Genomic DNA, 17638 nt, shown 5'->3' on the forward strand with positions numbered 1-17638 from the left:
AGATCAAATGTGGAATACCTACACGGTCTCACCAGTGGGGAGAACTCATGGGAGTAGTAGTGCGGGGCCACCAACCAGGGGTGCACATAAGCTGTGGAGACCATCGAAGGGAGGTCACAGGTTCGCCGACAGGGAAACCAAGAGTGAGAAAGCGTCAGACAGGACTACCCAAAGATGGGGAGTTGTTTTGGAATTTTCTTAATCCTTAATCTAGGTTGAGTCAACTTTGACAAACGCAATACACAGAGAGGTGAGGTTACATTGCAAAGTATTTTATTGTCGTTTAATCTGCATCATAAGCAATTAAATGGTGCAGAGAAAAGGCCCTCCTTCCTCCTGCACACAGAGTTTATATATGACACCCCCTCCCTTTGGCCCCCCAGCAAGAATCCCAAGCTGGTTTACGAGAAGTGATGCTGTTATTCCAAACAGAACATCTTGGCCTCTGCTCGAGGGTATGACGCGTATTGAGAAAAACATAGATAAACACTTCATAAACATATAGACAGACACATCAAGAAGCGAGACTAGAAAATTTCCATTACATTCCCCTCTTTCATCATACAGGCCATAGGTCTTACCTCAAGATGCGGTCAAACATCGGTTCAACACAGAGGTTATAGAATCTTGCAAATGCTAGTGCTCCACACATAGTGACTCCCCCTCCTTGGGTAGTCCCATCTAATGTCTCCAACTCTTGGTTCCTGTGACCTCCCCTCGGTGGACTACACCACTTCTTTGCACCTCTGGTTGGGGCCCCGCACTACTACTCCCATGAGATCTCCCCAAGCTTGAAGCAACATGTAGGTGGTAAATGGTTATTTTTTTTTTTTTCGGGTGACCCACAGTGCTCTAGAATGGGTTTTTTTTTGGTGTAAAAAATTATAGAATGGGTGTAAAGGGTCAGTCAGACCAATTTAACTTAGATCACATCCCACTGTGATTTAATATCCTGGGAAAATATGTGAAGAAACGTACAGAGCAATAGTCACCTCTGGAAATCACAAACGCTCTGTTTGCTCAAAACACAGCTCAAACTAGTATTCCAAATATTTTACAATAGTTCACGTATTGACTACAGGTTTATTGGTTTATTACATTTTTTTAAATCTGTGTTGTAACTTCAAAGAGCTTTTGTTCTGTGCATTGGTGTGAATTAACTGTAGATATGATGCTGTGTCGGCTGTATGTCCATCCAAAAGCGCAGCTCTTCTTCACCGAACCTTTTGATGAAAGTTGCCATAGCTGCATATTACTTCTTAATAAAAGTAACTACTTTCGTTGCTTTCATGCAGTAGTTGTAGGTTTCGTTGCATCTGGTATGTACTATCTACGTTTGGTTCGCAGGCATCTGAAGAGTATGATTATCTGAACGGTTTCAGATTGATTCATGAAAAATGACGACATTATACCAATAGTGGGTAAAATAAGGACCAAAGCTATGACTTTACTTTTAGGGTTGAACCAATGGCTTTGTCTATATTTTACCCTTGAAACAACGCAGCATTTTTAGAAGTGTATGTTATGTATAATTGACCCAGCAGCACTTTTTCAGACTACTTTGGTTCTGACTGTTCAACCCTTTTGAAACAACATTTAAATCTTAAAGGCATATTACACCCAAAATGACAATTCTGTCTTGAATTGATTAACAGATTGATTAAAAGTTGCTATTTATTTGACTTTACGATTAAGAGATTTTAGGAAGATCCCATCAAGAGATCTCCAGCGTGTTGATTTTGGACGGAAGAGGAAAAGACTCTTAACTAAAAAGCTCAGTAATAATATACAAATTACCACACATTACAAATACGCTACATAACACAGCTCTGAACTAAAACAGTTGCTCTTCTCTGTTCAAAGATGTTTCTGCACATAAAAATATTACAAAGTAAAATATCACAGTATTTGAATAATGCTTGGGTAGTACATGATTATAGTAGTAATACTTTTGAATGAATTAAAGGGCTAGAAATATAAGAATAAAAAAGCTGTCTTTATTTACTCACCATCGAGTTGTCTATCCTGATTTTTGTATTTGTTCTGTTAAACACAAAATGAGATATTTTGGAGAATTTAGCAAAACCCACAGCTCATGTGGTATCTCAGACTACCATTTAAACTACTACGGTAGTCAATGATGTCCCAGAACTAACAACTGCTAACAATCTTCCAAATATCTTATTTTGTGTACAATGTAACAATAACATTTAAAGAGGTTTGGAACAATTCGAGGGTGAGGAACCGATGACAGAATTTTCCTGTTTGGTTTAACTAGCGCTTTTATTTTCTATGACAATGATCAACTTTGTGGCTTAGGTGCACAGAAATGTGTTACGGGTAGATTGTTGGTCGTAAGAGAATTCATTTGTACATACAGTTGGGAAAAATTACAACACAAAATTAAACAAGAATAAATCAATTTTGTCTTTCTCATTGTTTCTCTTTTCCTCTTTCTTGTGACAGAAAAGATAACACAAATCAGCTTTGAGCGCTCAAGGATTTGTGTCTTGTTCCCTTTGTGTGAAAGGAACTCATGCTGCTCAAAGGGTGAGATCTCTTAGCCGCCGTACGATGTCCGAATGGTACGGGTGAAAGGTCAGTCCATCCACCTCCAGTCCCAGGTTTGCAGTCTTGCCGCTGCGAATGCCATATTTCACCAAAATGCGAAGCACGTCTTCCTCCTATTTAAGAAAGCAACACATTCATTCCTATACGTGTAGCTTTTGCAGCTGGAGTTATTCAACTTTAGCAATGGCTTCAGCGGTAACAGTCTCTTATTTTAAGCGCATTAAAAAAACAGGAAAATGTTATAAAAGCCTTAACAGCCACCAGCAGGAACAACACAACAGACACAGAAAATATTTAGGCTGGAATATGAATATAGGGTTAAAGGGATCGGTTCCAGACTTTGTGGCCGTGGTGATTATACGTTACACTGGCAGTGGTTCTGAAGTGGTTTGCAGTTCACCACAAATATAAAAATGGCCAGCCTTAATGCTACCCTGTCCTTTATAGATTTAGTCTATCTCGGTCATCCTCGCTAGATGAATGCGTAGCCCCTGCTCGCGGCCTCAGAGTTTCCTGTCAAGCATGCAGTCACTGGCATTGTGCTGTAAATCGTATCGTTGGTAGAAGTTTTTGAATTGTTTGCAGCCTTTGATGTAGATCATGAACAGATGTGTAGTTGGAATCGAACAATCGCCACACCATATTTGTCAATTAATCTTGTTTGTTTCAATGAAAGTGCTTTTACCTTATCTATAGTGGGCAAGCAGGCAGTCCATAGACTCTGTTGCTCAGGCGAGGGTGGCAAACCGAGGCCCCTTTGAAGGTAGCGGTGGTGTATCGGACAGAGATTCAGAACGTACAAAGCACAAGCGACAGCATAGCCACCCCAGTTGGACACTCCTGTAAAGAGAGATGTACTGTGGGTTTCATGTCAATTATATGGCATAATGTAGAAATAACCAAATGTATACTACACATTATTCATGAGATACCTAATAAGGCAGATAGCGGTCAGTGTGTAAATATGTTCGTTAAGTTTTGTGTCTGCGTTAACGTTATCTTTCTGCAGAATGTCAATGTCTAAATCGGACATCAGTTTGAGCTGTGCACAAGAGTCAACATTTATGCAGGCTTTCCAATAAAGACCAGTCACAGGTTTCATTGTTGCACGCTGTCAACGAGTCAGCAAAAGGTTGTTTTAGTCAAAGGTTTCAAGCCAATTCAGCTTGAGCTTTATCCTACTCCTTTATATTGGTTTCGTAGACGAGGCCCAAGGCTACTTTCAGATTGTAAGGGAAGCTTGGGTTGACATGACTGAATGCGAATTGACACATTGAGATGTGTGACACAATGAGTCTTTCTCATTGTTTTGTCTCTACCAGCACATCAGTAATGTGGCGCAGAAGCTTTGATCCTGTTAAATGTAAGCTTCGCGAACTTAATATGAAATACTATCTTCGCTATCCTTGCACGTTGTGTGTTTTTGTGGATGGTAAACAGCCGCGTTTAAGCTGCCACAAAATGCTGAATCTGTCTACATGTTACCTTAGATTTCACCAGAATAATAATGACTGTATGATATCAGGTTTGATTATTCGGATAACCGAAGTTTGTTAGTAGCATATTATTATTGTGTTTTGGTAGTTTTGTGATGTAAAATACTACTTTGGAGCGATGGATTCTTTATTACCTCCCACAGTGCTACTGTTGGGAATACAGATTATATACAGCAGGGAAAATAAGTATTTGACACATCAGCATTTTTATCAGTAAGGGGATTTCTAAGTGGGCTATTGACACAAATTTCCACCAGATGTCATAATAAATAAAGTGAAATTTTCGTTTTTGAAAAATTGATTTATAAACAACTTTTAAATTATTGAAGTATTAATAATATGTTATCATCGTCACAATCTAATTTTAGGGCTAAACACTCCACAACTACTGCAATACTTAAATTTACAAATTATGTGTTTTTAGCTTAAGATAATGGCAAACTTACTGGTGCTATTTTTCTTGATTTAACTAAAGCTTTTGATTTGGTTGATCGTTATTTGCTTTTAAAAAAAATACAATGTTGTGGTTTAATTCATATCTGCATAACAGGAAACAATGTGTTGTCCTAAATGGGAATAAATCAGATTTTTATTTTTATTCAACAATGAGGTGTGCCTCAAGGTTCAGTTTTGGGACCAATGCTTTTTTCTATTTATCTAAATAATCTACCATAACTTCTTAAAAACTGTTAGGTTAAACTTTATGCGGATGATACTGTTATATATACATCTCATTCTGACCTTTTACAAATTCAACTATCTCTTCAATCGGATTTTAATAGTTTACAAGAAAGGTTTTTGCTAATAAATTAGTGCTTAATAAAACCAAGTCATATACTATGGTGTTTGGTCCTAAACATAAATTAGATTCCAACACCTGTTCTTGTGTTATATCATGTAAAGACGGTACTCCTCTGCATAGAGTTGATACCATCAAATATTTTGGTGTATGGCTTGATTCTAAACTTTCCTTTAAATCACACATTAATCATGTTCTACGATAAGTCAATGTTGGAATGAGTATTCTGCATCAAGCGTGTTCGTAAGAAACTAGTCACTCAATTAATATTTCAGTTTTTTTATTACTGTGATGTAGTTTATCAAACAGCATAAAAATCCTTCGCCCTCAAAAAGATTTTGCTTTGAAAGTACAGGCTCTCCCTCTGGTCGATCCATTTGCATGCGATCTTTTGAAAGGACTTCCGTGTAAATACCCCGCCTGTTTTTGCGCATATGGGATTTACAACTCTCTAAAGAGCAGGAGGTTGAATGTGATAGTATGTCACATGCATACCCATCACTCTAAATGCTATTTTGTGCGCAAATGGTATGTTCTCTGATGGCCTCGTCGGACACGGTCACTCGCAAACACAACCGCTTCACGCAACGTCAACTATTAGCAGCTTGCTTGTGTGATTTGCAGGCAGTGCTTTGGGCGGCTTGTGAAGTGCTCTTCAGCAGCATACTAGCTTTCTGACTATGCTGTGTGTGTCAGCTAGGCCGTATAGGCAGTCAAGGGGGCGGTCCTACCCCAACTATCACGAGCCGGTGTCTTATACAGTATGTGGCCGTGTCCTTCACCGTCACTGTCTTTACTGCTTGGGGATGCATATATACCAGGTTGCACCTGTTTCCATCCTCACTATGTACACAGATTGCCCCGGCCATGTGTTATTTATTCTATATCGCTGGCTGCATGCCAGCGCTTCATATACAGCCTCTTTTTCTACCTTGCTCGGCCCAGGCACTTGCTGTTTTTATACTTGTTATTCTGCTATGTGTATTGCTACCCTGTTCAGTGTAGTGGCATAGTATTCCTGCAAACTATGATGGTATGGTATCCCCCTGAGTGTTGTGATTGGATTCCATAGCAGAGTGTGGTATCCAATCGTCTTAGAGCCTATGTAAGGTGTGTGCTGTCAGTGAGAGTTTTGCTGTGTGCTACTGCCATGAGTTCTGTGGTGCACGTTATGTGTTACCTCCACTAAAGTCGAGCTGGTTTTATGCTGTTCTTATGGCGTGATTAAACATATTGCCCACTGTGTCTGCTGAAATTATGTATTTTGAGCGAACATAGACCCGTTTCTGATGGCTCCCGCTTGTGCGGCATGCAATGGGCTTAATGCTCGTGCTTGCGTCTACGCTGATTGGCTGAAGGGGTTTCCCTCACACTTGCCTCGTGATTCCACTCTTTGCTGATCTCACAGGGATATTTTATACGGTTCCCCTAGCGTTTCACGCAATGTTGAAAGACCTCTCTCGAAAGGGAACGTCTCAAGTAACTATCGTAACCTCAGTTACCTGAGCGGCGGAGGGAACAAGATCTTGCGTAAACTGTAACCAGAGTTTTTTTTGCTGCAATCACCGTGACTGAGACCCATGCAGGTGCACTTACCTGCCATAATGGCAAAATCAGCAGCCACGTCGCATGCGATCAGACTCCCTTTAGGCATGTGTGCTTTAACTGCTGCTTGAACTTTCCCCATACCAAGCTCATTACCTCCATCTCCGATCCCTGCACACACACAAACACACGTAAAATTAATCCTCTTCCAAAGAGGTGACAGGTCTCATTAAACTGTGCTCATTTTTAATTGGAAAGGAAGTTGGTGATTCAAGCATTGTGATCGTTAAAAGAGATTAGATCCTCCTCTGACGGAGTGACTCTGTTAGAGACAACACTAGTACCAACACACACGTTTGCCACATCTGATATTGTAGAATGACTAAAGAGCTCTGGGATGTCTTTTCCTTTAGTACCTGTGATAGTGATTCCTGCAATAGAGCTTGTCAATCGACGTCAAGGCGCCTTGCATGCTGGGGCAGCACCGCCAACTTCTGAGGTTGTTTACAAAAGATTGATACATGATCCTCGCTGTGATATATTTTCAGTTGTTTACAAGTCGTAAAACGAAAAAATCTAATTAATTTGTCTAGTTTCTGTCCTAAATGACTGCGACTTGCTGTTGCAGTTTATAACACAGCAAAACCCACATGTCCCACCATGTTTATGTCCTCCTAGTCAAACGGAACAACATTGAACTAAATTTACGAGCAGAAAAGAGCCGCTACAACCTACAAATATGGCCGCGACACCCAGCATGCAACACGGCGTGACGTCAGCACCACATTCTCTATACACAGTCAGAAAAGTATGCTTTTATAATTTAAAGAAAAAGACAATTTTAGATGTCTATTTTTATACCTGTAGAAGTGATGCCTGGTATAACCCTTGCAGTGGTAAAGAGATCATCTATGGGGTCGACTAAATGCTTGATGTTTATCCCCCGCATGTTATAATAGTTTCCGTCTGCAGCCCGGCCGCTGCGCTCTATTGCCACCAAGTGGTCGAACCTTTGAGGTGCACATAAAAAACAACGTATCACAAACTGAACAATGTTAAACTATACAAGCGTCTGTAGAAAACTACGCTACCATAATACTTGTCTGTAGTTAATGAACATCAACGGGATATCCATAGAATACCCAGATAATAATTTACAATAAAGCCCACTGCCTTGGATACTGTAAAACGTTAATATCTGCAAACTATACCTTTAAAAAAGCCCCGTTTTCACCTGGTATTAAAATGTTTTAGTCAATGCAACGCGAACTAAAAACGTAGTTAAATGGTCCAAAACATTTGGCTATACTGCATTTACTGGTATATCTGAGCCTGGACAACAAAACCAGTTCCCTATCGATACTTCACTCGTACTGCGTAGCAGGACGCTATGGGGAAAACTCCTTTTTCTCTGATGACTGAAGCAATTCAATAGCGCAGTGAAAACTGCAGGGTCATTGGTTGGAAAAAAGTAAAACTTTAAACCAATGGTAGCGGAGCTGCTGGAATAATGGCGATGGTACCCACCAGAAGGGGCGGGGCTTATGGCTATATAAGCCGACGCATCGCCGTAGAGTCCTCAGATCTCTTCTCCTTCAGCGACGACTATTCTTCGCTTCCCGGCTTCGCTTCAGCGGCTTCGTTCAGCGGCTTCGTTCAGCGGCCTCGCTTCCGGCGGATTCTGTTGACGGCGTCGCTAGCGAGCGGTGTCGCTATTCAGCAACGGTCTTTTCCCTGCCGCTATCCGGTCAATGCTAAAAGAGCAATTTCTTTACCGGCATAGTTGCAAATGCCGCGTCATCCCTGTCGCTCGTGTGGGGTCTTCCTGTACGCCGCTGACGGGCAAGACGAGTGCGTCTCATGCTTGGGTCTCTCCCACGCTGAGGACGCGCTCAAAGAGGCGGAATGCTCTCACTGCGAGAGTATGAGTCTCTCCTCTCTGCGCTCGCGGATAACTTTCACAGGCCACTGTGCGAATGAAGCAGCGGCGTAGAGAAACTAAGCGCTCGGGGAAGCACGAGCTCACGCCCGCTCGGCGTGCCTCGCCTTGTCCAGAGAGAGAGCTTTTCCCGGTTTGCTTCACCCAAACAGATCAGCGTCCACTGGCGGCCGCCAGTGGCATGATCTCGTTCGGTGGAAACGAACTCGAGGAGGACGACGCCATGTCGTTAGCGGTCAGTAGATGACCCCGCCCCCTCTCCGTCTCCAGAATCCAGCGGACACGCGCCAAGTGCAGACTCCGAACTCTTCCGGGTCCTCACAAAGGCAGTCAACGAGCTGGGTTTAGAGTGATCTCCCCCAGAGGAACCCGCTCGCAGCCGCCTGGATGAATGGTTCCTGCCGGGGCGCCGTCAGGCCCCTCGTCAACGGACTTCGCCGTTCTTCCCGGAAGTTCACAGCGAACTCACCAAGTCTTGGTGCGCCCCTTACTCGGCCCGTCTAAGACCGTCTTCTTCCTCCACTCCAACCGCAGACACGGCGCAGAGGAACAAGGGTATGAGAAACTGCCCCCCCTAGATGAGTCGGTGGCCGCACATCTCTGTCCGCCCACTGCCATCGGACGGAAGGCGAAGGCAACTCATCCATCTAAGCCGTGCAGAACCACCTCGGCCCTCGCTGGACGCGCATTGTCGTCCTCCGGCCAGGCGGCTTCGGCACTACACTCCATGGCAGTGCTCCAGGTCTACCAGGCAAAACTCCTCCAAGGTATGGACGAATCCAGCCCTGAGCCCGCACTCTTCAGGGAGCTTCGGAGTGCAACGGATCTCGCCCTACGCACCACCAAGGCCACGGCCCAGGCGATAGGACGATCCATGGCAAGCCTGGTAGTGCTTGAGCGTCATATGTGGCTGACGCTCACGGAGATCAAGGAGGCAGACAAGGTCCCCTTCCTGGATGCTACAATTTCCACTACCGGCCTCTTCGGACCGGCGGTCGAGGGATTCGCGGAACGCTTCACGGCTGCGCAGAAGTCTTCGCAGGCCATGAAGCACTTTCTGCCGAAAAGACCCGGATCCAGACCTGTGGCGACTCACCCCAAGCCAGCTCCGACGCAACAGCCGGTGAGAACCCCTGCTGCTCAGAAGGCTCCGGGAGCTGACGGTCGTCAACGCTCCCGATCGGGACGGCGCTACCTGCATCCCCACGACAGGGTCCCCGGCCCAAGATCACGCTGGACCCTGCGCCTCAGGCTCCCTTCTGAGACCGATGCAAGGAAGAGGAAGGCTACAAAGACTGCTCTCATGTCTGCCCAGTCACCCCGTTCAGTTCCGGGTGCCGGCGAAGTGTTGATAATGTGCAAGGTTGTAAGTGCGGGGCCTGTTCCAATGCCCACACAACATACCGCAAAATGTTTAATAAAACACAAACATTGTCAAAAAAAGAGCAATCTTCCTCTTCCATTGTCCTTGGGAGTCAAGCCCCCAAGAGACGGCGTACCTCCCCATTGCACCCAACCCCTTGCCACGCGGGCCAAGGCCTGGGGAGCCATCCCCGGAAGACGCATACTTCCACATCCAGATAGCCCCCGTCACAGACGATTCTTGAGATTCGCCTAAGAGGGCGTTGCATATCAGTACATGGTCCTCTAATTCGGACTCTCTCTAGCTCCCCGCACTTTCACAAAGTGCATGGATGCGGCTCTTTCCCCTCTCAAACAGAAGGGAATCCGCATTCTGAACTACCTCGACGACTGGCTTGTTCTAGCCCAGTCGGAGGACCAGCTACGGTCCCACAGATCCCTCCTCCTCAGCCATTTGAAATACTTGGGCCTCAGGATCAACCTTGCCAAGAGTGCACTGTTCCCCAGCCAACGTATTTCGTTCCTGGGGGCAGTCTTCGACTCAAATCGCATGACGGCCAGAATATCGCCAGAACGAGATCTGGCTATTCGACGGCTTGCGGCCTCATTCACACCCAGGGTTTCACGCCCCCTCAAGGTTTTTCAGAAAATGCTGGGCCATATGGCCTCTGCATCTCAGGTGCTGAGTCTGGGCATCCTCCGGATGCGCCCCCTCCAGTACTGGCTGAAGCCGAGAGTTCCTCCACACGCTTGGTGTCTTGGACGTCTACGTGTTTTGGGGAACCAAGCCTGCGTAACCGCCCTAGCCTCGTGGAAAGATCCCCTTTGGCTGGAGCAGGGTATGCCCCTGGGCCCCACGTGCAGCCGGAAAGTGGTCACGACAGACGCCTCCAACACAGGTTGGTGGGCTCTGTGCGACGGCGAAACCTGCCTTCGGCCACTGGTAGAACCAGGAAAGAAGCCTCCACATCAACTACCTGGAAATGCAGGCAGTATGGTTGGCTCTTCGCTACTTCCTGCCGGTGCTAAAGGAATCGCCACGTCTTAGTCCAATCAGACAGCATGACTGTGGTATCTCACATAAATCACCAGGGAGGCCTCTCCTCAAGACGCCTTTTTTCCCTGGTATTACGCCTCTTGGAATGGCCCCAGTCCAATCTGCGCTCACTGAGGGCAACTCACGTTCCAGGCAGACTGAACCGGAGCAACAGTCAGAGCATTAAAAATCTACATTGAGTGCTCCACCCCATTCAGACGGTCAGAACAGCTCTTTGTGTGCTTCGGTGACCGCACCAGAGGGTCTTCGGTCATGAAACATAGACTGTCAAAATGGATAGTCGAGGCTATATCGCTGGCATACTCTTCCTTGGGCCTTCAATGTCCCACAAGAGTTAGAGCCCATTCTACTAGAGGCGTTGCCTCTTCCTGGGCCTGGTCTAGCTGTGTCTCTATAGAGGATATCTGTGCGGCGGCCTAATGGGCTTCGCCGTCCACTTTTATAAGATTTTACAGTCTGGACGTCCCGGCCCTTCAGGCCCGGGTCCTTTCTGCTTTGGATTAGGCCGCTGAGCCCCGGCTCTATAGCCACGCCAGCACCTAATACTTTTTGGGACGATTAACCGGACTAGGCCACCTACTAGCTTGGCCTTCTCCGCCTTCTCAGGGATTCCCTGTTCTACCCCGTCACCGAGCCAAGGCTCCGAGACTAACTGTGCGTGATTACACTGGTTCCTCATAGTGTCCTGCTACGCAGTACGAGTGAAGTATCGATAGGGAACGTACTCGGTTACTAACGTAACCTCGGTTCCCTGAGATACGGGAACGAGTACTGCGTTCCTTGCCGTGCTACGAGCTGCATTGACGTCGCTTCAGTCGAAGTAACCTGAGGACTCTATGGCGATGCGTCGGCTTATATAGCCGTAAGCCCCGCCCCTTCTGGCGGGTACCATCGCCATTGGTCCAGCAGCTCCGCTACCATTGGTTTAAAGTTTTACTTTTTTCCAACCAATGACCGTGCAGTTTTCACTGCGCTATTGAATTGCTTCAGTCATCGGAGAAAAAGGAGTTTTCCCCATAGCGTCCTGCTACGCAGTACTCGTTCCCGTATCTCAGGGAACCGAGGTTACGTTAGTAACCAAGTACGTTTTCAAAATTGAGATTTATAGATCATATGAAAGTTGAATAAATAAGCTTTCCATTGACATGGTTTGTTGGAACAGGACAATATTTGGCAGAGATATAACTATGCAAAAAACTAAATATTGAGAAAATTGCCTTTGAAGTTGTTAATCAGAGGCAATGTAACAGGCCGTTGCTAAGAAACATCTTTGTTTTAACTCTTCGCTGTAATGACGTTGGGGAAAGTATAAGAACCGGAAAGGTGAAATTCTAAGCTTTACATAGACACCAAACTCGAGTGGGTGATTCTCAAAGAGCGAGCAGCAGCAAGTGATGATTGTAGGGGTGTTTCTGGCCATTTTGTTAACGCTTTTGCTGCATCCACTCTCAAAAATCAAGTTGTGATCAAGATGTGTTTACACTAGGAAATGTATCATAATGGAACATGATCTATAGTGAATATCCTAATGATTTTTGCCATAAAAGAAGAAATCGATCATTTTGAGTCATTAAACGTTCATTGTTTTGTTGGCTTTTGCCACAAATATTCCTGTGCTACTTAAGGTCCAGGGTCCCATATGTTCATGTGATTGAAAACACCCCAAACACATCTCAATACCAGCTGTAACGGCGTCTATGACTTTGATAGGATATTACATTACATCTTAATAGAGAGCAGCAGTAGGTACAGAGGATGGAAAATGTGACTGTGGCCGAGAGTGAAACAGCAGTACACCTGGGCTTTGTGGGGTCTCCATCATGACACAGAAAGTGCAGTGCTGATTCAGGTCCTTTGCTCTGGAAGCTTATTACTGGCACTGCAGTCTTTATCACACCTGTAAGTCAAACCCACACATATACACAGAACGGAAACAGAATTCTACGTTTGGGATATACTACTACTCATTCAACTTAAAGCAAAAGGATGGAAAATGGTTATGGCATTTTGGAACCCAACCCAGTAAAAACAGATCTGCAATACAGAACATACCTGTATTCTGTTTGTCTGATAAGGGAACGCGAGAAAATCTAAATAAAATCTACAAACAGTAATAACTATGAAAAAGAGAAACGGGCACCTTTCTCCTCAGCGTCTCTTATAATGTTCCTATTCATCTCTAAAGCCCGCTCATCTGTTACGATGACCACCTCTTTGCCCATTGCTTGGAGCATTGCTGCCATAGCGATGGCACCGGGTGGGCCGTCTGTCTCCTCGGGGGGGCTGTGCATGTAGTGTGTGGGGAAACCAGTAGTGATGAGTACAGATGAAGAGTGTGACAGTGAGAGACAGGCCTTTAGGAGTTCATCCTGCACGAACAGCGCCCGGATACCCCTCGCACCTGTTCACACACCAAAGAGTTACACATATGACACACGTTATTATTAGACAGATGTGTGCTGATAGTTCAGTCAAATTTAATAACTTCACGTTACTGAAAGGTAACATTGGACTGTTTAAGTCCTATAATCGGGTCCAAGGTGTATCTAGCAGCAACCCAGAAAACAATGGTTAAAGTTTGTGTGCAACATACAATGTAGTCGCTGCACAGAGTGAAAGTAATTTTTCCTACAATGGGAGTCAATGGGGTGTCAAAATCTGCCTGGTTATAAGCATTATTCCAAATAAGAAGTTTTCATCAGAACAATTAATCCAAATGTATACAGATTTGGTCAAACTCTAAGGTGAGTAAATGATTAAAACATTTTTGGGTGAAGTGTCCCTTTAATCTACAGTAATGATGTCATTTTTGCCATAGAAAACAATGTTGTGAGAAGAGCTTGCATAAATCTCTAAATGGTCATCTTTAGCAAAACTGTGCACTGTCATACCTGGGTCTTCCACCACAAGCTCCTCGATTGCTTGAATTTGTTGAACTGCCCTTTTGCTAGCCATGCTGTAATGCTGAGGATTCTGGGATATGCAGAATGTCAAAGGACTCTCTGCTGGCTCGAGATCGACGGGGGAAACAGTTTCAGCCTTTTGATTGGTGAGGAACATGCAGCCGGGTGAATGAGTGAACGCAAGAGCTGACTCTGCAACATCAAATACTTAAGGTCAACAGAATTCACTTACACAATTGATGCGTAAGAAACGTGTTTGATCTGTGTACGCTGCAGAACATAAAGAAATAAAACCCGAAATCCACTGAAAAGATATGAAAGGCTTTCAAAATGTGCTGTGTTGAACACTAGAATGTTGTACCAGAGGAGCCACCGCCGGCCACCAGGGGGCGCGAGGTCTAGTGCTCAGGGCCACCACAAGGCACCTTGAAGTAGTGTAGCCCGGCTGGTTGAGGACCGAGCGGCAGCATGTCGGGGAACCGGACTAGAACTTTTTTCTTTTTTCCTCTCTCCCGGCTCTCATTCCGGTCGCTCGGAGTGGTCCCGTCTCCGTTCTCTCGTCTCGTCGGTGCATACCCGAGGAAGGGGGGAGCAAGCACAGTCTTGGGGTACCTACGGCCTGTGAGGGGCGATGGGGGTATGTAGTGAGGTGGCCGGACGAGAGCCGGGATTCAAGGCCGGTGTGTGAATGAGTGTAAGCTGTATGCGCACTGGTCTCGTATCATGGAGGAGATTGGGAGCATAAGAGGACGAGCGACCGGACCGTCAGTGAGAGAGGACCAGGCCTGGACTTTATGTTGTGTTTTGTTGTTTGTTTGTTTATTTAATTAAGAGTATTTACGTTCGCTGGTTCACACATCCTCTCTTCCTTTTATTGAACGTGTTACAGTGACATTTTCCTCAAATCGTGCAGCTCTCATGTTGGCGAATTTGTTCACTCTCATGTGGTTAAAACCTGTATATGACTTTAATATGGTGTGATCTATACTTTTTAGTGTCTTAACATCTTACTGCAGCTCTGAACAGCCTCAACACCAGTGACCCCACAGGCCCAGAAAACTGGCACGTCACCAGGACACACCTCCACAGGGTCTCCATAATCAGGCTTTGACAGGTCATGGATGCCCACCAGCTCTGTAGTAGAAAATGTAATAGATTTTCTTTTTCAATTACACATACTTTGGGTACCACTATAACAAATAGGGAGTCTTCAAAAAAGCACACACTAGGGTCACCAATATGCACTGGTCCACCATGTGCCAGAGGGATCGCATGTGTGCATTGAGTTGCGGTTTCCAGCTTGTGTTGAGGTACAGGTCTCATACTTACCACCATTGGACAATAAAACCGACCTGCACATGGCACTGTGGTCTGAAAAACATAAAGAAACACACTGTGTTGGCAGACTTAAACACTCAAACCTTGTAAATATTTTTTTTACAATTTAATAGGAGAAGAAATCTGACAATCAAGATCAAGCTGAGTGGCCACATTACACTTGGGAGTTCAACAAACCTTGTACATGCTGACATTTTTACCCTGTTCCACATTTCTCACTGGAACCACGGCGGCCTGCAGGGCTTTCTCGAAGCCAAAACTGCAGCCGAGGTAGAATGTGACCATGTCCTGAAGTTGAGGGGTGTAGCTTGATAAACTAGGAACCTTCTTCATCAGCACACCGTTCTCAAACACGCAGTACTCTGGACAGTCATCTCTTAAGGAAGGCAAGAGAGCTTCCTTTAGAATCTATTTGTTTGGGGTACCTAACCGCTTGGCTGAAGCTATTGCTAAGCAGCAGTGTAGGAAAATAATATTTCGTGAACTGATCGATTCACTTCATACACCTTCAATATGCTGAGGGAATAACAGATATTGTTGTCTGTTATAATATGCGAACACTATAATAATAATTAATTCACAAGACAAAAAAACTAACTAACTTCCAAGTAAAGATTAACTTTTAATTGTTTACTGTTTACCAAGCAGTGACTAAACAATTTATACATGAGCAACCCCCGAACAAGTCATGGGTACACGTAAAAAACTATTATGAGGTAACGCTAACATTAAAAATCTGCACTTTTTCCACACGTGGACCCACTTATTTAATTGTACTGCCACCCAGAGGCTAAATACGTTTGTGATTCCCAAAATAAAACTTGAGCACAATCGTGACTCAAGTGTTGATACCTTATGTCAGATCCGGTGGCCAAGGGAGGGCAGCTCCATTCTCCACATTTGCTCCTGTACAGTAGCGGCAGGGGGCTTTTGTTAGCTCGACAAAAAGCCTCAAAGTCATCAGCAAGACTTTTATGTAAGATCACCACATTAGCCTGTTGATATCCTATCAGCAAAGACACTATTTAAGCAAAAATGTCTCATAAGAGAGTACACACTTCATTGACACCTCATTCTGAATAACCTAATGTAGTTAAAGTCTAAAGAGCATTCTTAGGTGACGATTCACAGTGCCATGTAAGACGACAGAAGTAAAGCAAACATGAAAATCTGATTCATTCATTTATCAATACAAGTGCTAAGAAGGTTGTTGTGTCAGCACAATGTGTTTGGCCGACACAAAAAGAGAGTAACACCAAAGTAAACAATAGAATATAACAAAAATAGCATATGGCATTAAAATAGAATAAGTTTTAATACCTGCTGCAATTCCAGAGGTGTTTCTAATGTCCCCCTTCCGCTGTCTAATAAGTGTGCGCAGAGCGTGCGGGGACAAACTCAATGACTGCCACATTATTATCTGCGCTGTACGTCTGCAAGACATATAAAGCCTGACTGGTTAATGTTTTAAGCTGTTGTAAACGTTAATGCATGACAGAGATAAGTGACTGTAACAAAGCCATTTGTAAATCATACCTGGCTTCATGAATCCTCGGACGATGTATTTCAGTCCTGTTGTTAATCTGACAGCAGGACTGAGCAGCCTCATAACTTCATAAAGCATAAAGATATGAACATGATGAGCAGGGTTCACACGGTCAAAATCATGTCATCTTCAACCTTTCTCGCCATTCAATTTGATATATTCTTTGTTTTATTTTGTATTCCCATCTATTTAATTGTACTCAAAAATTGTTTTAGGTGTTAATTTATTTATTATGTCAAAGCTTTGAGGTCCATCACTATTTACGAGTTGGCTTATTCGTATTCAATTCGTAAACAGATGCCTTCCTTCACAGTGATGCCATAGAAGAACCATTTTTGGTTCCACAAAGAAGCTTACAGTCAAAGGTTTTTAAAGAACCATCTCTTTTTTTTACAACCTGAAGAACCTTTCTTAGCCACAAAGAACCTTTTGTTGAACAGAAAGGTTCTTCGGGTGTTAAACGACATACTTTATGGAACCATTCAGACAAAAAAGATTCTTCTACACTCTTAGAAGACAATTAACCTTTAGAGTTAGAAAAATAACTTTTAAGTTCAAATATGGACATCTAATATCAAAAAGGCTCAAAGCAGAACTAACAAGTTCTATAGGCCTGAGTAACTATTTTATATTTGGTATACCGTTAGAAGTTCTTTTTAGAACCTCTATTGTGGCAAAGGGGTTCGAATTAGAACCTGGCCTATTACCAAGGTTCCTTTTTTAACCTAAAAAACCCATGAAAAACATCTCCAATCGTGTTAACTTATTTCAAAGATCTCAAATGACATGGGCTTATGATTAAAGAGCCCGTGCAACGTTCAAGCAAACTCGGAATGCTTCATCCCATATACAACTTGGATACTGCACTCATAGTCGCACATGCGACCCGTGAACTCAGGAAAGCTCAATAAACGCCGAGCGCATGGTGAAGTCACATCAGAAATGCTTCCAGTCATGTAGTGAATTTAATGCAGAGCTCATTTTTCTAACTGGAACGCTGTGAGGTTGGAAGTGGGATATTTCAACTCGACTTCGCATCGAGCGAAGTCTTCGAAGTGTTCAGATGTCTCTCGCGCGCGCCC

General features: G+C 44.2%; 1 protein-coding gene across 1 annotated transcript; it reads right to left on the bottom strand.

The window, feature by feature from the left end:
• Nucleotides 1–1658: 1658 nt before the first annotated feature.
• Nucleotides 1659–16439, bottom strand: LOC306895051 (D-glutamate cyclase, mitochondrial-like). Its single transcript, XM_079457956.1, has 12 exons — nt 16331–16439; nt 15863–16016; nt 15188–15386; nt 14899–15043; nt 14684–14806; nt 13661–13864; nt 12910–13170; nt 12567–12666; nt 7273–7421; nt 6463–6582; nt 3257–3411; nt 1659–2684 (listed from the first exon to the last, which is right to left on the bottom strand). Exons 1-12 carry the CDS (start codon nt 16422–16424, stop codon nt 2544–2546), a joined length of 1845 nt encoding a protein of 614 aa, XP_079314082.1. The 5' UTR covers nt 16425–16439; the 3' UTR covers nt 1659–2543.
• Between the last annotated feature and the right edge of the window lie 1199 nt (nt 16440–17638).

The sequence above is a fragment of the Barbatula barbatula genome (genome assembly GCF_947034865.1).
Source record: "Barbatula barbatula genome assembly, chromosome: 6".
Classification (NCBI taxonomy): domain Eukaryota; kingdom Metazoa; phylum Chordata; class Actinopteri; order Cypriniformes; family Nemacheilidae; genus Barbatula; species Barbatula barbatula.